Source organism: Sciurus carolinensis, chromosome 11, assembly GCF_902686445.1.
Source record: "Sciurus carolinensis chromosome 11, mSciCar1.2, whole genome shotgun sequence".
In the NCBI taxonomy this organism is placed as follows: domain Eukaryota; kingdom Metazoa; phylum Chordata; class Mammalia; order Rodentia; family Sciuridae; genus Sciurus; species Sciurus carolinensis.
The window spans coordinates 66,513,839-66,538,706 of NC_062223.1; the positions used below are offsets into that span (position 1 = coordinate 66,513,839).

Here is a 24,868-nt window from a genome sequence, read left to right on the forward strand (position 1 = left end):
GATATCTTTTCTCCATTGCATATTTTTGGCCCCTTTGTCTAGTATGAGAAAATTGTATTTATTTGGGTTTGCAGTCCATGTCCTCTATTCTGTACCGTTGATCTACCTGTCTATTTTGGTACCAATACCATGCTGTTTTTGTTACTATTGCTTTGTAGTAGAGTTGAAGATCTGGTATTGCAATACCCCCTGCCTCGCTCTTGCTACTGAGGATTGCTTTAGCTATTCTAGGTTTTTTATTCTTCCAGATGAATTTCATAATTGCTTGCTCTATTTCTGCAAGGTACATCATTGGGATTTTAATTGGAATTGCATTGAATCTGTATAGCACTTTAGGTAGTATAGCCATTTTGACGATATTAATTCTGCCTATCCAGGAACATGGGAGATCTTTCCATTTTCTAAGGTTTTCTTGAATTTCTTTCTTTAGTGTTCTGTAGTTCTCATTGTAGAGGTCTTTCACCTCTTTTGTGAGATTGATTCCCAAGTATTTTATTTTTTTTGATGCTATTGTGAATGGGGTAGTTTTCCTAATTTCTCTTTCTGAAGATTCATCACTTATGTATAAAAATGCATTGGATTTATGAGCATTGATCTTGTAACCTGCTACTTTACTGAATTCACTTATGAGTTCTAAAAGTTGTCTGGTGGAATTTCCAGGTTTCTCTAAATATATAATCATGTCATCAGCGAACAGGGATAGTTTGAGTTCTTCTTTTCCTATTCGTATCCCTTTAATTTCTTTGGTTTGTCTGATTGCTCTGGCTAGAGTCTCAAGGACGATGTTGAATAGAAGTGGTGAAAGAGGGCATCCCTGCCTTGTTCCAGATTTTAGGGGGAACGCTTTCAGTTTTTCACCATTTAGAATGATATTGGCCATGGGCTTAGCGTAGATGGCCTTTACAATGTTAAGGAATGTTCCCACTATTCCAATTTTTTCTAGTGTTTTGAGCATGAAGGGATGCTGTATTTTATCGAATGCTTTTTCTGCATCTATTGAAATGATCATGTGATTCTTAACTTTAAGTCTGTTGATATGGTGAATGACATTTATTGATTTCCGAATGTTGAATTAACCTTGCATCCCTGGGATAAAACCCACTTGATTGTGGTGCACTATCTTTTTAATATATATTTGTATGCGATTTGCTAAAATTTTGTTGAGAATTTTTGCGTCGATGTTCATTAAGGATATTGGTCTGAAATTTTCTTTCCTCGATGTGTCTCTGTCTGGTTTAGGTATCAGGGTGATATTGGCTTCATAGAACGAGTTTGGGAGGGTTCCCTCCTCTTCTATTTCATGGAATAGTTTGAGGAGTATTGGAATGAGCTCTTCTTTAAAGGTTTTGTAGAACTTGGCTGAGAACCCATCTGGTCCTGGACTTTTCTTTGTTGGTAGGCTTTTGATGACCTCTTCTATTTCATTGCTTGAAATTGGTTTATTTAAGTTATGTATGTCCTCCTCGTTCAGTTTAGGTAGTTCATATGTCTCTAGAAATTTGTTGATGTCTTCGAGGTTTTCTGTTTTGTTGGAGTATAGATTTTCGAAATAGCTTCTAATTATGTTTTGTATTTCACTCGTGTCTGTTGTGATGTTTCCTTGTTCATTCTGAATTTTAGTAATTTTAGTTTTCTCCCTCTTTCTCTTTGTTAGTGTGGCTAAGGGTTTATCAATTTTATTTATTTTTTCAAAGAACCAACTATTTATTTTGTTAATTTTTCCAATTGTTTCTTTTGTTTCAATTTCATTGATTTCGGCTCTGATTTTAACTATTTCCTGTCTTCTACTACTTTTGGTATTGGTCTGCTCTTCTTTTTCTAGCGCATTGAGCTGTAGTGTTAAGTCGTTTATTTGTTGATTTCTACTTCTTTTTTTGAATGCGCTCCATGAAATAAATCTTACTCTAAGTACTGCTTTCATAGTGTCCCAGAGATTTTGATATGATGTGTCTTTGTTCTCGTTTACTTCTAAGAATTTTTTAATTTCCCTCCTGATGTCTTCTGTTATCCATTCATCATATAATAGTGTATTATTTAATCTCCAGGTATTGGAGAAGTTTCTGTTTTTTATTCTGTCATTTATTTCTAATTTCAATCCATTATGATCTGATAGAGTACAAGGTAGTATCTCTATCTTCTTGTATTTGCTAACAGTAGCTTTGTGGCATAAAATATGGTCTATTTTAGAGAAGGATCCATGTGCTGCTGAGAAGAAAGTGTATTCGTTCTTTGTTGGATGGTATATTCTATATATGTCTGTTAAGTCTGAATTGTTGATTGTGTTGTTGAGATCTATAGTTTCTTTATTCAATTTTTGTTTGGACGATCTATCCAGTGGTGAGAGAGGTGTGTTAAAATCGCCTAGTATTTTGTGTTGTGGTCTATTTGATTTCTGGAATTGAGAAAGATTTGTTTGACGTACGTGGATGAGCCAATGTTCGGGGCATAGATATTTATGATTGTTATGTCTTGCTGATTTATGCTTCCCTTAAGCAGCATGTAATGTCCTTCTTTATCCCTTCTGACTAGTTTTGGTTTGAAGTCCACATTATCTGAGATGAGGATGGATACTCCAGCTTTTTTGCTGTGTCCGTGTGCATGGTATGTTTTTCCCCATCCTTTCACCTTTAGTCTATGGGTGTCTCTTTCTATGAGGTGAGTCTCTTGCAGGCAGCATATTGTTGGATTTTTCTTTTTAATCCAATCTGCCAGTCTGTGTCTTTTGATTGATGAATTCAGGCCATTAACATTCAGGGTTATTATTGTGATATGATTTGTATTCCCAGACAATTGACTCATATTTGTTTTTGACATGATTTGGTTTCTCCTTTATTTGGCTATTCCTTTAGGCTAGCGCCTCCTGTTGCTGATTTGCATCGTTATTTTTCATCTCTTCCTCATGGAATATTTTGCTGAGAATGTTCTGTAATGCTGGCTTTCTTTTTGTAAATTCCTTTAGCTTTTGTTTATCATGGAAGGATCTTATTTCATCGTCAAATTTGAAGGTAAGTTTTGCTGGGTATAAGATTCTTGGTTGGCATCCGTTTTCTTTCAGGGCTTGGTATATGTTGTTCCAGGCCCTTCTAGCTTTTAGGGTCTGGATTGAAAAATCTGCTGATATTCTTATTGGTTTCCCTCTGAATGTAATTTGATTCTTTTCTCTCGCGGCCTTTAAAATTCTGTCTTTATTTTGTATGTTAGGTATTTTCATAATAATGTGCCTTGGTGTGGGTTTGTTGTAATTTTGTATGTTTGGAGTTCTATAAGCCTCTTGTACTTGGTTTTCCATTTCATTCTTCAGATTTGGGAAATTTTCTGATATTATTTCATTGAATAGATTGTTCATTCCTTTAGTTTGTTTCTCTAAGTCTTCCTCAATCCCAATAATTCTTAAATTTGGCCTTTTCATGATATCCCATAATTCTTGTAGATTCTGTTCATGATTTCTTACCATCTTTTCTGTTTGGCCAACTTTGCTTTCAAGATTAAATAATTTGTCTTCAATGTCTGAGGTTCTGTCTTCCAGGTGTTCTATCCTATTGGTTATGCTTTCTATGGAGTTTTTAACTTGGTTTATTGTTTCCTTCATTTCAAGTATTTCAGTTTTTTTTTGTTTTTGTTTTTTTTCAGTATCTCTAACTCTTTATTGAAATAATCTCTTGCTTCCCGTATTTGGTCTTTTAACTGTTGATTGGTGCGATCATTTAATGCCTGCATTTGCTCTTTCATCTCTTCCTTCACTGCCTGCATTTGCTCTTTCATCTCCTCATTTGCTTCCCTGATCGTTTTAATTACGTACATTCTGAACTCCCTTTCTGACATTTCTTCTGCTGTGGTGTCATTGGGTTTTATTGATGTAGTATCTAGGTTTGTTTGGGACATTTTCTTCCCTTGTTTTCTCATATTGGTCAGCTGTCAGTGGGACCCTGAGATATTGCAGATTTCCGCTATTGGCTTATAGTGTCCCGGTAGATTTCCAGTGTATCACCTCCCAGCCTTCAGTAGCCTGATGTCTTGGAGGAACTTGATAATGCAATGCATCCGAAGAAAGCTGCCCCTAGCCCCCTACTGGTTCCAGGGTTTGGAGCTGGCTCTCTGCGGAAAGACTCTCACTGGGGGCCTGCACCGTGCAGCTGGCCGTATGCGAGGAGCCCACTGCCGGAGTGTGGAAGGCTACCTGGGGAAGACTCTAGCTGTCCTACCCTGCTCTGATAAGCCACTTCTATCTGTGCCTGCCACCCAGGCCGAGCTTTACCCAGTGGGCAGACTCACCCGTGGCTCTATTTCAGTCTGAGTCTCTCAATGCCTCTCCTTCTTAACTCCTGGGTTCTGGAGCGACTGGGGATGCAGTCACCCTCTAGGCCGCCATCTTGGATCGCCCCATGGAAAGAGCCTGCAGCCGGAGTGGGGAGAGCCGCCTGAAGAGGTCTCTGGCTGCCCTGCCCTGATCCCAGAGGCTGCTTGCGGATCGAAGCTCCGTTGGTTCGGGGACTTGTGGCTGGTTCTATGTAGAAAGCCTCTCACTGGGCGGTCTGGTCTGAGAAGCTAGCCTTGAAAGGCACCTCCCACCGCAGGAGTCCAGGCTGCTTGGGGAGGTCTCTGGCTGCCCTATCCTGGTCCCTGAAGCTGCTTGCGTGCTGGAGTACGCTGGGAGTGCGCTGCGCTGGCTCCGGGACTTGGAACTTGTTCTGGTCAGAAAGGCTCTCACTAGGGGGCCTGCTCCGAGAACCTGGAGAAGCTGGCTGTGTGGGCGGGGCCCACCGCTGGAGTGTGCAGGGCTGCCTGTGGATGACTCTAGCTGCCCTGCCCGGCTCCAATAAGCCACCTCTATCTGGGCCTGCCACCCGGACCGAGCTTTACCCAGTGGGCAGACTCACCCGTGGCTCTATTTCCCTCCGAGTCTCTCAATGCCTCCCCTTCCTAACTCCTGGGTTCTGGAGCGACTAGGGGTGCAGTCACCCTCTAGGCCGCCATCTTGGACTGCCCTGTGGAAAGAACCTGCCTCAGTTCTTTAAAGAATTAAAAGTGTATCTATAATTTTCTAAGACATTATAACTGTTTCTAACTATTAAAAGGCAAGAAGTAAGCAAGTTGGCTGATCCTAAAAAATTTTGAAATGTCAACTTTTTGTCCTATCTAGAATCTTGCCTCATAAAATATACAGTCTTGATATGATTCGTTTTTAGATGCTGTCTGAAATTTTGGTTTTAGTAACTACAGTTTTGACAAATCTCTATCTTAGAAGCTATATAAGATATATAAAACGCTGTATGTTAAAAATCAAAGCTGAATATTTTCATGTGATAAAACACTGACAGTAAAATAGGTGTAAGAATAGAAGGATTTCATTGTACTATTCAGATTATATCAGAATAGTAATATACTCATGTACATGTGTATATATAAAGCATGCAACAATATTTGGAAGTAAAACCATAAAGCCATTACTCATATGACTGGAGTTGAAGTTTAGAGTGGCCATATTGTTGGGTTATCTAAGAGTCAGAGTTCCTGCTGTGACCTAATTTTCTTGTTTTTCTCCAGTTTTTCCTTTAGGATACCTAATAAAACATTGTTTTAATCCCTTTGTTTATCATTTTTTTCGTATCTCTTTTATTCTGTAAATGTTCTTTGGTGTATAAAATCCCCCATCACCATCCCCCCTGCATCCCTCCAGGGTGCTTGGAATAAAAGCCAGGGCCTCAAGCTTGCTAGGCAAGGGCTATACCACTGAGCTGCACCCCCAGCTCATAAACTCCTCTTCTTAATATTTTTCTTTTTTTTTTTTCATTCTCCTGTGTTTGAAATTTTCTGCCACTTCTAGCATTATCTTAAGGTCACTGCATTCCCTTTTTTGTTTGTTTTGGACTTTCCCTCATATTTGGTGACATTCCTACATACCTGGTGCCTCTCCGTATGTTTTCCAGGAATTGGTGGTATAAATCAGTTTTCTGGCTTCCAAAATCTTGTTAATATTTTAAACTTGTTGTTATCTTCTTTTCCATTTGTTTGCAGTTTGTATTTTTTAACTGTAATTTTAGTGGATTTTCAGGGTGTCTTAGAGTTAAAACATTTGATCTGCCAATCTTAACCAGAATCATCTTTTGTGTTACTCATCTTGGAATTGTTTTACATTTGTAATTGGTCTGCAATTGTTTTTGTTTTAAAGCTTGATATTAGAAGTTATTCTAAATATTCCTTTTTCCTCTCTGGAGTTGTCTCTTGCCAATTTTATATTTAAAGTCAATGTATAGTGCTCTTTGTGAGACTGATATATCAAAATGTTCAGAGTGAGAGGGTAGACTGGCTTATCCTGTATTTTTGACAACATAAGATTATGAGTAGGATTTTTTCTCTAATTGCTTGTTGTCAAAGGAAGCTATTAATTTTAATGTCCTTATATCTATCTACCTAACTAAAAATCTAATTTAGTGTTATGTCAGTTTGCTTGGATTTTCTAGGTAGACAATCATATTGTCTTATACATAGTAAAAGTTGTATTATAATAATGAGGACAGTGCAATATAGTGTATAGCAGTAATGAAATATCCAAATGTAAATTTTTACTAAGATCACTGTAGGTGACCCATTTAAATTAAGCTGCATTTATTTAAGTAAACACTTAAAATATATCTAACTACACTTAAGTATTCATCATCAAAAGCTGCCCATTAAAATTAAGCATATGTATGACACCAGCTAACAAAATATTTGAGAGTTGCTTAGACTCTTAAATCAGCTTCCTTTGAACTTTTGAAAAATACACATGTAAAGTATAGAGCACACATCTGATGCTCACCTGGCCTGGCTTGGTGACGTTTCATCTACTAAAATTTGTTGCTTTATTTCACAAGTCTTTTCTTCTGTGGTCAGAATATAGTTCATAAAGTTCTTTTTCATTACTTCTTTTTTAAATCCCCTTTAGAAATATGCCAGCAAAACAAAATAATCTTGTGGTTGCTTAAGATTAAAAAGGAATTTAAAGGTAATTAAACATTTTTGTGCTCACTTGTATATATCCTATAAAACCAGTTATATTTCCCTTAAAAAGTCTTTAGTATATATGATACTGTGCTTGTTTTAGCACAGTAAAAACAATAATGGCTAAGGTATGATAGTTTATGAACACTTATATGATGATACAATACTCATTAAAAATACTTTTGTTAATCAGGCACGGTGGTGCATGCCTGTAATCTCACCTACTTGGGAGGCTGAGGCAGGAGTATCCCAAATTCAAGACCAACCTGGGCAACTTAGGGGGACCCTGTCTTGAAATGAAAAATAAAAATGGCTTGTGTAGAGTGCTTGCCTAGCATGTACAAGGCACTGGGTTCAATCTTTAGTACCTTCATGAACCTTAATAAATAAATAAATAAATAAATAAATAAATTTTTTATTAGATGCGTGTAAATTGATGGAAAATTCTAGATGTTACAGAAAGTGCAGAAAAAGGATTCATAAATGTATATATGATTTTCCTCCTTTTATGTAAAAAATATGCAGAGCTGGTGATGTGGCTCAAAGGAAGAGCACTTACCTAGCATGCTCAAGGCCCTGGGTTTCATCCTCAGTACCATGAAAAAACAAAAAGCACCATATACATGTACATATGCGTACCATCTTGTTGCAAGGAAATGCATCATGTTATAAAATTCAGTTCATGTTATTTAAATTTTTTCTGCCATGAATTTATATGAAGATAAAATAATATTCATAAGATGATTTATAATGATAAGTCAGCAATGAAATAACTGGTTCCTAAAGATGCAGTTGGATTTTAGTCTTGTCAGTGTCACCTGCTGGGTACGTGAACTTAACATCACATAACCCTGATTTCATTGTTTGTGAAATGAGTCTTGTAAGATATGATTTTATATAAAATGTTTTAAAATATGAGATCTTTTTACATTTGCACTCATCTTTTGTTTGTAGATAAGTGGCCTGATCCATATACTTGAGCAATTAAGTAAACAAGTGAACAACTAAAGTTGGTGTTTGTAGCGCATTAAGGTGTGGAGTCCAGCCGCCTAGCAATTCTAACCTGTAACCTTGAGGTACCACTTGCCAAGTATACCAGTCTTAAAGAAAACTAAACACCCTGAAAAGGAATGCTCCTCTTGGCTATTCCCAGATAAGTTGTAAAATTTTTATGCATGATCTGTGTGAAATGATGAGGTGAAGGTAGAAGGGAGTTGTCAAAAACATAAATTGTCGCATATACAATTGTGGATGCATGAAAGCAACAGTACTCCTCAGCTTTCATGGTACATCCATTGATAATGGCTTTTCAAACAGATGTATTTTCTCATGACTTGAAGAAAAGAGAGCAAAATGTAAATTTATTAATTATAACAATGAATTCTAAACATTTGGGGTTCTGCACCTGGGATAGCATTTTTTCCCATTTGCCAATAAAGACACTGGGGAGAGCAAAATCCTGATTTTATCCTGTTTGTTTAATGCTTATCATTTTGCTTACTGTCTTTTAGTGACTACTCTGTTCCCAGCTGTCTAAACATTCTCTCAGATTCCTGTCAGAAATGTGATTCCAGCCAGGTTCAGGAATTGTAGCGTCCACTCCCTCATTGTATATTACTTCTTCAAAACATTTTTAGTAGGCTGGGCTTGTGGCTTAGTGGTAGAGCACTTGCCTAGCACATTGAGGCACTGGGATTCAATCCTCAGCATCACATAAAAATAAAGATAGTGTGTCCACCTACAACTAAGACTTTTTTTAAAAAACATTTTTAGTTAAGAATTGACATGACTGAAGCATCTAGCATTATTACATTTCAAATCCAGTCCTATGGGTATTCTTCTCATTAAACAGTAGCATCATATCCTAATACCTAAATTCTATTATTGCTTAATCATATGTATGATAGAGTGAATTTGAGAAGCAGATAGCAGATTAGGAACAGTTCTTTTCATGGTTTGAAAAAATATTTCTGTAAATTCAGTTGTGTGAACTTTTGTTTATTTTCTGAATATTATATATTAAAGTCATTCATTTGAGAGTACAAAATGCAATAATTCCTATAAAGTATGACTCTAATGATACTTTTAAGTGCATAGTGTAAGATAATTCTTTTATATAGTTGTCATTTTATGTGTTAAATAAGGGATGCATCTGTAACCAGTGTCTAGGTAACTCTCTTAACGGGTATTTTTGTGAAAATTTCATAAAAAAAAAATCTGTCCAGGCCAACCATGAATTACCATTACCATTACTCTCTTAATTGTGGTCACATTATACTGATCTATGAAGAACTTATTGAATTTGGAAAGTGATCCTTGAAATTTTCCAAAAGTTTTAAGGTCAGTACTTTTTTTTTTTAATCACAGAATTCCTGTTATAATATAAACAGGGAAATGAAACTGTTTATATAACTAAGGAGCTTTTATTACCTAAACTCTTGCATTCTTCTTCTGGGTATTATATGTTTCTTATTTTCTACTAGAAGAAGAAATTTTTATAAGCCTTTTTTAGGGGCACATTTAATTTTTTAGTTTAAAAGTTATGTGATAAAACATGGATTAGTAAGCTATAATTTGTGATATGGATAAATATCTTGGAAAATATTAAAGGTGACTATTATCTAAAGATCCTTCTACAATGTCACCATCAAGAGATCATTTAATATAGTCACTAATGCTATGGATGGTTTTAATTGTTCAGGTAAATTTTTCATATATTCTCTGTATATTCAAAGCATTGAGAAAAGTGGGCATATTACTAGTTGCTTTTTCTAGTTTTAAGTGACAAAATATCCTATTGTTCATCTAATTAATATATCTATTTGCTTATAAAAAGTTATTTTGTTCCTTACGAACTCTTCTCTGTGGTAGGTAGCTTCAGTTTGAGATGTCAAATATATTTGATAGAATTAGAACTAAAATATAGAGATTTAGAAACCTATTTAGAAAACAGATTCTTGAGAACCTGTAGTTTCATTTCGTGAAAATAATGCAATCATAATTCTTTAGTATATAGCTTTTAGAACCATTTACTAAGCTCAATGATCAGTTAATGATCATGAATGACAAATGTCTATGAGAATGGGATTTTTTGCTATTAATTCACAGAACTGATTTACTTTGTATCAGAGATGCAGTTTGTTGAATAAGTAAGTGGTAGTAGTAGAAATGTTACTGCAAGCTGTATCATATTGTTTTATAACCAAGCTCAGATACCTCATTCCTGGTTCCGTACTTAACTTTAGAAAATCATATACCTTCCCAGTGACTTGGGAGGCTACAGCAGGAGGATCACAAGTTCAAGGCCAGCCTTGACAACTTAATAAGACCCTGTCTCGAAATTTTTAAAAAAGGGCTGGAAATATAGTTCCATCATAGAGTTCCCCTAGGTTCAGTCTCTAGTAACATCACTACACCATCAAACACACACACACACACACACACACACACACACACACACACACAGATTGATAGAGAGAAAATGATACGCCTGATTTAGGAAAGAAGTTCATTGAAAGTAAAAAAATTTTAAAAGACATTTCTGGGTATGTTGTAACCTGATAAAACTTCCTGGTTCTTTAACAGGATTATAACTTTCTGCTACACATAAATGTTGTTTAAGCCTAGGTTAGTTACATGTTAGTTCTCATTCTCACTAAAAGAGCAGTTTGCAACTGGGCATGGTGGCACACACCTGTAATCCCAGGGACTCAGGAGGCAGAGGCAGGGAGATCACAAGTTCAAGGCCAACCCCAGCAACTTACTGAGGTCCTAAGCAAATTGGGGAGACTCTATCTCAAAATTTTAAAAAATAAAAAAATGGGTTGGGGATGTTGCTCAGTGTTTAAGCACCCCTAGGTTGAATCCCTAGTACAAAAGAAAATTTTTAAAAAGGCAATTAATGCACTTTTTAGCCTCAGTACCTTTTATATGCTCATAGATCACTAAGGACTACCAGTGAGTTTTGTTTATATGGTTTTATCTGCTTATACATTAAAATTTGCCCTAAATTTTAAAAAATAAATTTATTCATTAAAAAAATTACATGTTAACATAAATGTGCTATTTATGAAACTAGCTATATTTTCCAAAGCAAAAAAGGGCAAAAGAGTGACTTTAAAAATATTTTTGTAAATAATTTATCAACAAATATATGAAAAATATTCAATATCTCTAGCAATTAGAGAAATGCAAATCAAAACTACACTGAGATTCCATCTCATTCCAGTTAGAATGGCAATCATCAAGAATACCAGCAACAATAAATGTTGGGAAGGATGTGGAGAAAAAGATACACTCATACATTGCTGGTGGGACTGCAAATCAGTGCAACCACTCTGGAAAGCAGTGTGGAGATTCTTCAGAAAACTTGGAATGGAACCATCATTTGACCAGTCATCCCGCTCCTAGGTTTATACCCAAAAGATTTAAAATCAGCATCAATGTTTATAGCAGTTCAATTCACAATAGCTAAACTATGGAACCAACCTAGATGCCCTTCAACAGATGAATGGATAAAGAAACTGTGGTATATATACACCATTGAATATTATTCGGTCTTAAGGAAAATGAAATTATGGCATTTGCCTGTAAATGGATGGAACTAGAGAATATCATGCTAAGTGAAATAAGCCAATCCTAAAGAACCAAAGGCCAAATGTTTTCTCTGATATGCAGAATGCTAATTCATAATGTTGTAGGGAAGAATAGAGGTATTTTGGACTAGACATAGGGAAATGAAACAAGGGGAGGAGGATATGAGGATAGGAATGATAGTAGAATAAATATGACTTTATTACCTTATGTGCACATATGATTACATGACCTTTGTAACTCTACATCATGTACAACCAGATAAATGAGAAGTTATACTCCATTTGTGTATGATGTGTTATAACGCATTCTGCTGTCAAGTATAACTAATTAGAAAAAAAAAAGTAAAGTATTTTTGTAAATATCTTTTATATTTGATGTAATCAGAGGTATCTGGAGTCTCATACCTGATTCTGCTCTTGTGATATATTATTTTCTTTTTTTTTTTGTTAAAGTATATGAAGAAAATCAGATCTCACAAATAGGTAATCAGAGAATGTAAGAGTATTTCATAACCTTTTTAGATAATTAAGGATATTCTTCTTTAAATACTGTGCTAACATGGAACAAATAGTGTTTTAAAAGTTAGTTGGAAGGTGGAATCTGTAACTACATCAGTGAACTTTCATATTATGTTACACTAAAATCTATTGGTCTACCTTATACTTTGAATAGATTTTAAATCCATGCATAATTTTATAATACCATGCATTGATCATTTGGCAAATATGAGTTCAATGAGTTATCTTCCAGATATTGACACATCATTAAATGATATTTAAAATATTACATTACTTAATATTGCCATTATTTTTATCAGAAAAATTTTAAAATACTGCAAAGTTTTCAGGCTCATGTGATGTTTGAAAGCTCAAGTTTTATCATTGGTAACAAATATTTGTTATTTGTGCCAGATACTGGCAGCAGATCTTTATCTTGAAATTACAGGCCTAGTTGATTTGTTTTGAGAAAATGTCTGCCAAATACATGTCTGTATAAGCATATTTTGTCAGAAACTTTCAAGAGAAAAATGATGTTCCTTGAAAAAAAATCTAATTCAGTTCACAGTGTAAACCATTGCATAATTTTTTTTCTAGACAACTATTTCCACATGTAGCATAAGTGCTTTGTATGTACTTACTATTTGAAACATTGAAGAAGTTGTGGTCATGTGTGTTAAGATGAAATTTAAATTTTAATTGCTTCCTCAAGGGCTTTCTTAACTGAAACTGAGTTTATTATTTTTTTAATTGCAAATGTGCAGCTATGAAGAATACAGTAACTACCAGTCCAGTTTGGTGCCACTGCTTAGAGTTTGTTAAAATACAGAAATTTTACCTATTGTTTCTTTTGCCCAACCAATGTAAATGTCAACAGGGTAAAAGAAGCAATGAGCATCTTAGTAGTAGTATGAAAATAGTTTTGACCTCAGGAACTTCTGCGATTCTGTTTATCACACCTAGAGAACTGCTATACTGGAATGTAAAGGGCTTGCAGTAGTTTACAAGCCTGAGGTGTAATGATACAGAATTTAGTATATATAGATTCTAGAGAGAGAAATAAATTCATGAAGACAATGATGGGAACTTCTCTGTATCAGATTAGTAGATTAGAGAAGGTCTAGCGAAATATAGGGGAGAACAGGTTACTATTATTATTGTTATTTATAATAAAAATGGTTTTGGAACACCGTACAGGAACTGCCTAAATTCTTTGGTTCGGAGGGAGCTAGAAAAACTGGGAAGTTTCATAGAAGACTTTGTGAAATAAATATTTAAGTGCCCAATAAATATTTGTTAAATGAATTACTACCTACAAATAAAGATTCAGTAGAAATGTTTTCATTAATTTGGTGTTTAAGGTATCTTTAAGCCTTACATGCCATTTCTTCATGTATACTTCATGGTGTCTGCTTAAAGGAATTCCTCTGGTAGGATTTTTCATTCTGTAAAGAAACTGAATATGACTCCAAATGTAGGAAATCATCTAGATAATACTTTTCTGATGTCTCTGGACTGAGACAGGGGCAATGAGGTGGTGAGAGGAAGGGTGGGTTTTCAAAAAGTGTATACAGAGGGGAAAGAGTCAAAGAGGTGGCATTAGAAACTGGGGTGAGTTGAGGTGGGTAATAATCATAATAATTAGTATTTATAGACACTAAAGGATGTGCCAGGCCCTGTTCTCAAGAATATTGTAGAATATACATTAATATTCTACCTTTATAGATAAGGAAACTGAAGCATTTAGAGGTTAAGTAAATTGCTCAAGATTATATAGTTATTAAGCAGAAAGGAGGTAATCTGACAAAAAGGAGGTAATCTGACACAGAGGGCTGCTGTATCGGTAAACTATTTCTGTTACATCATTCATGAGTAATACTGCTAATCAAGGTATCTTTTTTCCTTCAAATTCTAAAGCAAATAATAAATAATAAATAAATAATAGGGTTTTAAAAAAGAGCAGTTTTAGATTCATGGCAAAATTGATGTGAAAGTTCAGAGTTCTTATACACCCTCTTCCCTCAGACCCTTTCTAGAAGCAGCCTCTCCCACTGTTTTACTACACCTGAGTGGTGTATCTATTACAATCGATAAACCTACACTGATGCATCATTATCACCTTAAGTCCATTGTGTACATTAGAGTGCATTTTTCCTATTGTACATTCTGTACATTTTGACAAAGATATAATGACATATATTCACCATTATAGTATCATACAGAAGAGTTTCACTGCCCTGAAAGTTCTGTTTCCTTGTTATGTTTTGGTTTTGGTTCTGAGGGTGAACTTGAGGGCCTTGCGTGTGCTAGGCAAGCACTCTGTCACTAAACTATATTCCAACTCCCCTAAAAATCCTCTGTGTTCCACCTGTTAATCCCTCCACTCTCCCCTCTCATCCCCTGACAACCATTGGTTTTTAAAATTATCTCCTTATTGTTGCCTTTTTGAGAGTGTCACATACATGACAATCAATTTGTAACTTTCAGACTGGCTTATTTTACTTAGTAATGTTCATTTATGTATGGACTGGAGATGTAGTAGCTCAGTGGAAGAGCTCTTGCCCAGCATGCACAAGTCTGAGTTTGATCCCCATTATCATATAAACAATAAACATACATTCTTCCATGTCTTTCTTGGCTCAACAACTCATTTTTTTATTGCTGAATAATAGTTCATCTAAGTTTGTTTTTCCTCTTATAGTATCTTCTAGGAGTTACATAGTTTACACTATACATGTGATCCATTTTAGTTATTTTTTTGTGAAATGTGCAAAGTTTATTTCTAGATTTTTTCATGCTGATATTCAATTTTTTCATCACCATTTATTAAAAACATTATCGTTTTTCCATTGTGTTTCTTTTTCTCCTCTATCAAAGATCACTTATGTGAGTGTATTTCTTGGCTCTCTAATCTTTTCATTGATCTCTTTGCCTTTTTTTTTTTAAATTAATGACATACTGGTTTAATTACTGAAGCTTTAGGGTAAGTCCTAAAGTTGGGTAGTATCAGTCTTTTGAGCTTCTTTTTCTTCAATATTGTATTGGCTATCCTGGGTTTTTGCCTCTTATAAACTTTAGAATCAGGTTTTTGATAATATACAAAATAACTTACTGGGATTTTTATTGGGCTTGCATTGAATTTACAAATTAAAGTGGGAAGAATTGAAATTTATCAATATTGAGTCTTTCTATTCATGAACCTGTAGTATCTTTCCATTTGTTTAACTTTTTTGTGGTACTTTTTTGTTATAAATGACAATAGAGTATATTTTGATATATTTTACATACATGGAATATAACTTATTCTAATTAGGATCCCATTCTTGTAGTGGTACATAATGTGGAGTTTCACCAGTGGTGTATTCATACGTGAACATAGGAAGTAATGTCAGATTCTGCTCTTTACTATTCTATTCCCCATCCCTTCCTTTCATACTTTGTACTTTCTCTCCAACTTATTCCATGATTTGTTCTCATATTTGGCAGAAAGTCCTTATTTCTGGTACTATTTGTACATTTGCCAACCTTGGTCTGAGATATGGCATCTCAGAGTGCCATCTATGGAAAATCTAGATGTCTTCATAAAGTATACATGCACATTTGTTAAAGTTTTCTACATTATGAATCTGTACATGAAATTTTTTTATGTTGGCTGAAATGACATGCCACATTAGGCAGGCATTTTTGAAGATAGAGGAAACTTTCAACATTTCTTGGATATTAAGGAATAAATTTTCATTATACTTCATAATGTGACATTTTTTCCCCCTGTTCCATTTAGTTTTGTCAGCCTGGAGGATGGCAGCTGTCCAGAGAGAGGAAACAACCAACGTTCTTTGTGGTGGTCCTAACAGACATTGACTCAGATCGACATTACTGCTCATGCCTAACCTTCTATGAGGCAGAGATCAATCTCCAGGTACAAAATCTTTTCTAGCCAAAGTGCAGTCACAGGGACAACATATTTGCAACATTTGTTTTTGATAAAACTGCAAGTTTAAGTTTTATGGGCTACTTTAAAAATCATGAGGCACTTCTTATGTTTTTGCATTTAATATTGAGTAGGAGAGCAACAAGATAAAGTTTTTTAATAGTTTAATTATCTCATAAAAATATTTACCATAATCTGAATATTTCTAAGAATAACTTATTTTTATTAAGAGTAGTTTTCTCTCGTGGTGAACTTGTGATTTTTCCCTTCTAGTTCACCCAGGGGATCTTTCATAGAACATAAGAATATTTAATCCAAATTTTTATGAGTCATTTATCACAATGCTTGACATTGTTGTTGTAGCACCCAAGTAAATGTTAACTCATTCTAGTGGTAGTATTAGCAACATGATTAGTCAATATTCAGAGGCTACAATTATAGAAATCTAAAATAACTTTCTCTTTCAGAGTATTGTTTGAGATTTGATTTTAACTTTTAACTAGATATACTTTCCCTAATTTAAGAAGAAAAGATTTATGACAGAGTATAGGGCAACTTATGGCATTTCAGTGATTGAGTTTCAGGGATGAGGGACGAGTAGATAACCAATTTCTGGATATGAGAAATGGTTCACTTGGTGCTGTTCTCATAGAAACCACACTCTTTCCATGTTTTTCAACCTGACTCTCATGGTGCTGGGTATTAAACTGTGTAACTGTCACCATACTTTCCCCTGAAAATTGCTTCTTCAGTGTGCAGTCACTGTCTCACTGCTGACTTCTGCTTATTAGTCTAAAATGGTTGTTTCCTTGGTGGAGGTGGGATAGTGAGTCAGAAGAACATAGGGTCTTTTATAATTGTTTGGTTTGCTTTCCATGCTGTGTTATACAAGAAGGAAATTAAAGGGATTTGGTGATGCTGGGTGAGCAAATTTACTTTATTCTGCTATATGGAGATGAATAAAGATCACCACTGTGGAAAGATTGACTTGTTTTCTGAAATGGCCTCCCAAAGGAGCATTGGTAGTTTCAATTATGTTTATTAAAACTCTAAGAACTGAATTTTCTGGATGCAGAAATCTGATTTTTCAATACAAGAAGAGATAGGTCTCCTATCATTACACAGGTTTACATTATCCAAGTTCATTAGACTTATGTATTAAAACCAGTATGCAAGTTTATGTATTTACAGTGAAATGTTAAAAAGTTACATAGAACAAAATGTGCATTATCTGCATTATCAGCATATTCTATATGTCTGATCTTTGTGGGAAACTATATCATAATCTGAAGGGGTTTTATTATGAAATCAATCTAATACTTGATGAAATATTTAACAACTATTAGCATATTGTTTCTGTTTGAAATTAAGTATTTTTTTTTTGTCAATGGAATGGAAAATTTACAAGTCTGATTGTCATTTCTTCTGTCCTTTTGTTTAGATAAATAGCTGATCAAATTCCTGTTTTGTCCAATTCAGTCTAAAAAGTTAGTGTTCTCTAGCCTATGTGCCACTCTATTGGGTGACTTTTCATTACTGTGCTGATGTTTAGAGTTTAAGTTAATTTTGAAAATGCAGCATTTTTTATTTCCCTATTCTTTATAACTAGCCAGGATTGTCTAACAAAACTAACTGTGATTATTTAGGTTCTCCCTCCTAAAATAAAATAATGCATTTTTTTTTCTATGTAACTTTTTAAGCATTGTACCATAAATTAATAAAGTTGCATACTGGCTTACTGTCCACTCTTCTTCCTTCCAAATAAACCAACAGAAATACATAAAGACATTATCACAGGTATTTGTAATGAAGTTTTAGAAATTCTCGGGCATTTTCCAAACTTTTTATTTAGAAACAGAAAAGTAGCAAGAATTGTGTAAACATTCAAATATCATTTACCCATATTTTCCTACTGTTAATTTTTTGTTCCATTGATTTGTTGAGATGTTTCTCCATTTTCCTTCCCTTTCTTCTCCCTCCTTCCCTCTCTTTTTCTTTTGTTCTCTCTTCCCCATACAAACACACACACATTTTTTTTTCTAAATGATTTGAGAGAAAGTTACATGCACCATATCCCTTAATCCTAAATTCTTTGATATGTATTTTGAAGGAACATAAACAGTACAGTTATGAATCTCAGGAAATTTAACATTGATATAATACTTTAATCTACTATATATATTCCATTTTTGTCATTTGACCTGATTTTTTTTTTTTTTCCTTTGAGGCTGGGTCTTGCTATATTGCCAATTCTGGCCTCAAACTCTTGGGTCCAAGTGATCTGCTTACTTCAGTCTCGGAGTAACTAGGATTGTAGTCATGAACTACTATGCCTGACCTCAAAATGTTCTATATAGTCCCCTCCTCTATTTTTTTTTTCCAGAACAAGTCCAATATGTCTTATATACCTTGCATTTAATTATCATTTCTTTTTTTTTTTTTTCTTTTTATTGTAAACAAATGGGATACATGTTGTTTCTCTGTCTGTACATGGCGTAAAGGCATACCATTTGTGTAATCATAAATTTACATAGGGTAATGTTGTTTGATTCATTCTGCCATTTTTTCCCTTCCCCCCTCCCCTCCCACCCCTCCCCTCCATCTATACAGTCCTTCCTTCCTCCATTCCTGCCCCTCTCCCTAAACCCAACTCCAACCCCAACACTAACCCTTCCCACCCCCATTATGTGTCATCATCCACTTATTAGCGATATCATTCTTCCTTTGGTTTTTTGAGATTGGCTTATCTCACTTAGCATGATATTCTCCAGTTTCATCCATTTGCCTGCAAATGCCATAATTTTATCATTCTTTATGGCTGAGTAATATTCCATTGTATATATATACCACATTTTCTTTATCCATTCATCAATTGAAGGACATCTAGGTTGGTTCCACAATCTGGCTATTGTGAACTGAGCAGCTATGAACATTGATGTGGCTGTATCTCTGTAATATGCTGATTTTAAGTCCTTTGGGTATAGGCCAAGGAGTGGGATAGCTGGGTCAAATGGTGTTTCCATTCCAAGTTTTCTAAGGAATCTCCACACTGCTTTCCAGAGTGGCTGCACTAATTTGCAGCCCCACCAGCAATGTAAGAGTGTACCTTTCTCCCCACATCCTCGCCAACACCTGTTGTTGGTTGTATTCTTGATAATTGCCATTCTAATTGGGGTGAGATGGAATCTTAGGGTGGTTTTGATTTGCATTTCTCTTATTACTAGAGATGTTGAACATTTTTCCATATGTTTGTTGATTGCTTGTACATCTTCTTCTGTGAAGTGTCTATTCATTTCCTTAGCCCATTTGTCAATTGGATTATTTACATTCTTGGTGTAGAGTTTTTTGAGTTCTTTATAGATTCTGGAGATTAGCGCTCTATCTGAAGTATGATTGGCAAAGATTTTCTCCCACTCTGTAGGCTCTTTCTTTGCATTGCTGATAGTTTCCTTTGCTGAGAGAAAGCTTTTTAGTTTGAATCTATCCCAGTTATTGATTCTTGCTTTTATTTCTTGTGCTATGGGAGTCCTGTTGAGGAAGTCTGGTCCTAAGCCGACATGTTGAAGCTCTGGACCTACTTTTTCTTCTATAAGATGCAAGGTCTCTGGTCTGATTCCGAGATCCTTAATCCATTTTGAGTTTAGTTTTGTGCATGGTGAGAGATATGGGTTTAGTTTCATTCTGTTGCATATGGATTTCCAATTCTCCCAGCACCATTTGTTGAAGAGGCTATCTTTTCTCCATTGCATATTTTTGGCCCCTTTGTCTAGTATGAGAAAATTGTATTTATTTGGGTTTGTGTCCGTGTCCTCTATTCTGTACCATTGATCCACCTTTCTATTTTGGTACCAATACCATGCCGTTTTTGTTACTATTGCTTTAATTATCATTTCTCTTTGTCTCTTTTCACCTGGAATAATTGCTCAGACTCTTTGTTTTATGACATTTTCAAATAATATAATTCCCACCCCCCTTTTTAATAAAATGTTTTTTTTATTTAGTATTTTCTGATGCCTCTCATTAGATTCAGGTTGTGATTCAATAGTTAGAATACAGGCTGGGATATAGCTCAGTTGGTAGAGTGCTTGCCTTGAAAGCACAAGGCCCTGGGTTCAATTCCCAGCACCACAAAAAAAAAAAAAAAAAAAAAAAAAAAAAACTACACAAGTGTTCCTTCTGTGGGCATCTTTCTAAGGGTACATATTTGGAAGTGCACACTGTGTATCTATCTGTCCTTCACTAATGATGTTAATTCTGGTAACCTGGTCAAGTGATTGTTAGTTTTCTCCACTGTATAGTTGCTTTTCTTTTTTCTTTTCCTACTTGCAGCTAATAAGCAATCTATAGGAAGACATTGAAGGACTGTGCAAATATCCTGTTACTCATCACATATACTTTCTAGATTTAGCATTTACTGATGATTCTTGACTATTCCAGTTTTGTATGATGGTTGCAGAATATTTTTCCAACTTCACACTCTACTTTTATCAGTCAGCAGTTGACATTTTAATATAAGCAAGAATTCTTCCTGCTTGTCTGAGTCATAAACTTATGAAATCCAATTGTTATGCTTTTTTCTTTTCTTTTCTTCAGTAATGTATAATTCATTAATTGTCCTTAATAGTTATCATGTACATATTATCCTGTATTGAATAGTGGGTACCTCTCAAGCTAGGGTGGTTCCTTTTTTTTTTTTTTTTTTGGCAGTGCTGGGGATTGAACCTAGGGTCTTTGCTACCAACTGAGCTATATCTCCAGCCCCCTGTATGTTTTTCAGTAAGGCCCCATCTCCTTTTTTAACTTTCTGTCCTCACAAGCTGAATAGACTCATCTTATTCATTTCCAGCTTTAGTCTTGAAATCATTCATTTCTTCAAGGAGCCTTGGCTCCTTTGAATATGGATTGATAGTGGAAACCAAGATCTGAGTTCTTGTATATTTTGAATGAGTGTTTAAAAAAATTATTTTTCTTTTGAGATACATTATTTTCCTACTTGTCATTTTAATGAATAAACATTGTAATTTAATTTTACCTTCAACTTACAAAAGTTTTAAGTTTGGTTCATAGAAGTTTTTCCAAGATTCTAAAAATTTAAGTAAGTTGTGAGAATTTTGGCTTCTGCGTAGGTACCAGTCAGAATTGTAAAACTGCTTTTCTATGTTGGAAACAGAAAATTAATGTCTTTCGAGTTTGGCCCAATTGAGGGTACAAGCAATGAAGTAGAATTTGGAAAAATAAATAAAAACCCAGAAGATATTCCTTTCTAGGTCATCAGCAAGGTTGTTCTCATTTTTGGCATGAACTATTTAGCTATGTTCTTTTTAAAAAATGTGCTTTTCTTTTATTTTTGGATCATATCATCAGTTCAAAATAGATCTTTTAATTCTTGGTGTGAATTACTTCATACCACATATACTATGACACATTGTTTGGAAGCTGAAAGAGAAGGAACTTAGGGATGTACACCATCCAAAGAATAATTGTGCAACTTTAAAAATGTTGGCTCTGTTAACTTTTCCAAGATACAGTAATACTGTCAGTAATCATAAGCAAACTGTGGCATCAAACTTTTGATAACATATCTCTAAAATTATTTAACTAGGGAATGTGATACTAGATTTTTAAAATAGTAGTCAATAATGATAGATTTGGTATGGGCTTTAATGGCTTAGATAAAATATACAATAGACTTAAATTTTTGTATCTTTTTAAAAGTTCTTTAATGTGTTTCTATAACTATGTTTGAATCAATGGTAATTATGCAATTCTCAGGAAAGACATCTGATATATCAGCAAATTGTCATTAAAGGAAGTGGAGGATGAATGAGGGTATCGTGGGGAGGTAAGAGGAAGAATAAAGGGGGAAGAGACATAGAAGGCATAAGATATGCTTTCTTATCTTAGTGGGCTTGAATTCTAGCTCAGGAGACAAAATCAAAACTAAAGAACAAAAATATCCCAAAGTACCATATGCTAAGTATATTCAGTGAAATAGATAATAATTGAATGCTGGGCAAAAGATTGAGTAGACATTTAAAACATAAGAGCTAATTACTTAGAAAAGGGGAAAGAAAAAGGACAATCCAGGCAAAAACTATGGATAGGAAAAGAGATTTTAGAGCTTATGATAAATGAAAGACTTAACCTATTCTGAATACTATGCTAAAAGTTTTATAACAATTTTATTCTATTTTATTTAATTCACATGTATGTTATTTTATTCTCAAAAGAACATCATCTGATAGGTTCCTATTTTATAGATATGACTAAAAAATTTACCCAGGGACATTCAGTTTAGTAAGTCAAAGAACTTGACTGTGTCTCTCTCTGAAAACCAAATACTAAAACATATAGTATACAGAAAAAGTATGTCAGTGTGTTATTGATTCAAGAATAAGAACAATTATGGAAAGAGAAAAGGTAGTTGAGAAACACTCTAGTGTGTATGGGAAATCAGTATCCTATAATGGAAGCTACATTTCAACAAGTATTAAACAGTGAGCTATTTGAAAAAAAACAAAACAAATTGAAATGTTGGTAATACTATACAATAATTCCAAATGCTTAAGGAATTAACTGGAAACTGAAGGAATAAAAATGGATTTCTAAACTAATCATTAAATGGGAAAACTTGGAACCCTAGAAAGAATCCCATACAAAACATTTAATAGATATATCTGAAGTACAACCTAGTACCACACCCTTTATCAAAGTTAACTGTGCTCATTATAGAAAATTTACAAGAGTATGAGGAGAAAAGTAAGAGAAAAGAAAATTAATTTGACTATTTTCTTCAAAAGATAAGAATTTTTAAAAAACTAAAATGACTATGCCCTAATCCATCATATGCATATATTTAATCAGGCTCCTAATAGGCAATTGTTTCCCATTTGCCAGTATTATAAATAACATTGTGATCAGTATCTCTTAAAAAAATTTTTTTTGGTTCCCTCAACAGATTTAGTCAACAATAATCTACCTTATGGAACTAAAAATTAGGAATAGTTAAGTATAGGAGTTGAGTTTTCTGATAATATAATCAATATTTTACTTGATTACATTCTAGGCATTAGACCTAATTCTTAGACCTTATTCACCAAACAGGGTTTAGGAAAAACTAATGTTAGTAACATGATTAAGACAGAAAAAAATCAGTAGACTTGTGTATGCTGAATTTATTCTATAATTTTTGTTTGATAATTTACAATACATGCAAATATCCACATGGGATTTTCCTTACAGTACAAATGGTGAAGATTATGCTTAGTCCTCAATCCCTTTTAAAAATTGGATTGGACAGTGAACAGGATGTTGACTATCTCCTTGGTCCTCCTCACAGATATGTTTTGTAGGAAAGAACTATCTCTGAATTAATATTACATTCAGACTTGGGAAGGTTGAAGTAAGAACTGTATGTTGTTATTACTATTTTTTAAACACAAAGATTATTACATTTGAATATAAAGGGAAAAAGTCAAGTCCTTTTTTTTGACAGTTTGACTTAAGAGATTTTTCTCTTCATCATCTTCTTTGAACTAATACCTTATTTCTTGTGTGTGTGTGTGTGTGTGTGTGTGTGTGTAGAAAGAGAAGTAATTTAAATGAGAAGACTCAATTTCTAATGCCAGTTGTACCTTAAACAAGCTGTGTAATCTTAGAAAGTTATTTCATCTTTTTGGGCATGGTTGCTAATTTATAAAATGACAAGTTTAAAATACCTTCTACTGTATTTTTTTATTATTCTGTCATATTAATTATATCTCATTTTAAATAAATTATATCTGGTTTTAATGGTCTTCATAGTAGATAGACAAGTCATCTACTGAATAAGGTATGCATTTTAAGATGAATGTACTTTGTGGAATTTATTGCATGATATTTGTTTATAACTAAATGTTTGATTTCTTCATGAAATATTTAAAAAATAAAATACTTGGGAATCAATCTCACAAAAGAGGTGAAAGACCTCTACAATGAGAACTACAGAACACTAAAGAAAGAAATTAAAGAAAACCTTAGAAGATGGAAAGATCTTCCATGTTCTTGGATAGGCAGAATTAATATTGGTAAAATGGCCATACTATCAAAAGTGCTATACAGATTTAATGCAATTCCAATTAAAATCCCAATGATGTACCTTACAGAAATAAAGCAAGCAATTATGAAATTCATATGGAAGAATAAGAAACCCAGAATAGCTAAAGTAATTATCAGCAGAAAGAGCGAAGCAGTGGGTATCGCAATACCAGATCTTCAACTCTACTACAAAGCAATAGTAACAAAACGGCATGGTATGGTACCAAAATAGACAGGTAGATCAATGGTACAGAATAGAGGACATGGACATAAACCCAAATAAATACAATTTTCTCATAGTAGACAAAGGTGCCAAAAATATGCAATGGAGAAAAGATAGCATCTTCCACAAATGGTGCTAGGAAAATTGGATAACGATATGCAACAGAATGAAACTAAACCCAGATCTCTCACCCTGCACAAAACTCAACTCAAAATGGATCAAGGACCTCGGAATCAGACCAGAGACCTTGCATCTTATAGAAGAAAAAGTAGGTCCAAATCTTCAACATGTCGGCTTAGGACCAGACTTCCTCAACAGAACTCTCACAGCACAAGAAATAAAAGCAAGAATCAACAACTGGGATAGATTCAAACTAAAAAGCTTTCTCTCAGCAAAGGAAACTATCAGCAATGTGAAGAGAGAGCCTACAGAGTGGGAGAAAATCTTTGCCACTCATACTACAGATAGAGCGCTAATTTCCAGAATCTATAAAGAACTCAAAAAACTCTACACCAAGAATACAAATAATCCAATCAACAAATGGGCTAAGGAAATGAACAGACA

At 34.3% G+C, this 24,868-nt stretch overlaps 1 protein-coding gene and 1 non-coding gene across 3 annotated transcripts in view; both read left to right on the forward strand.

Annotated features, from left to right (window-relative positions):
• Sbf2 (SET binding factor 2) overlaps nt 1-24,868 on the forward strand; it is a 456,025-nt gene that overhangs the window by 181,085 nt on the left and 250,072 nt on the right. For both annotated transcript variants that reach the window (XM_047516120.1, XM_047516121.1), the window contains exon 3: nt 15,856-15,993. In XM_047516120.1, coding sequence (XP_047372076.1) covers nt 15,856-15,993 — 138 coding nt within the window. The remainder of the gene's footprint in view (nt 1-15,855; nt 15,994-24,868) is intronic.
• Nucleotides 20,064-20,136, forward strand: Trnas-uga (transfer RNA serine (anticodon UGA)). Its single transcript has one exon. It is a non-coding gene; the product is annotated as a tRNA-Ser (tRNA).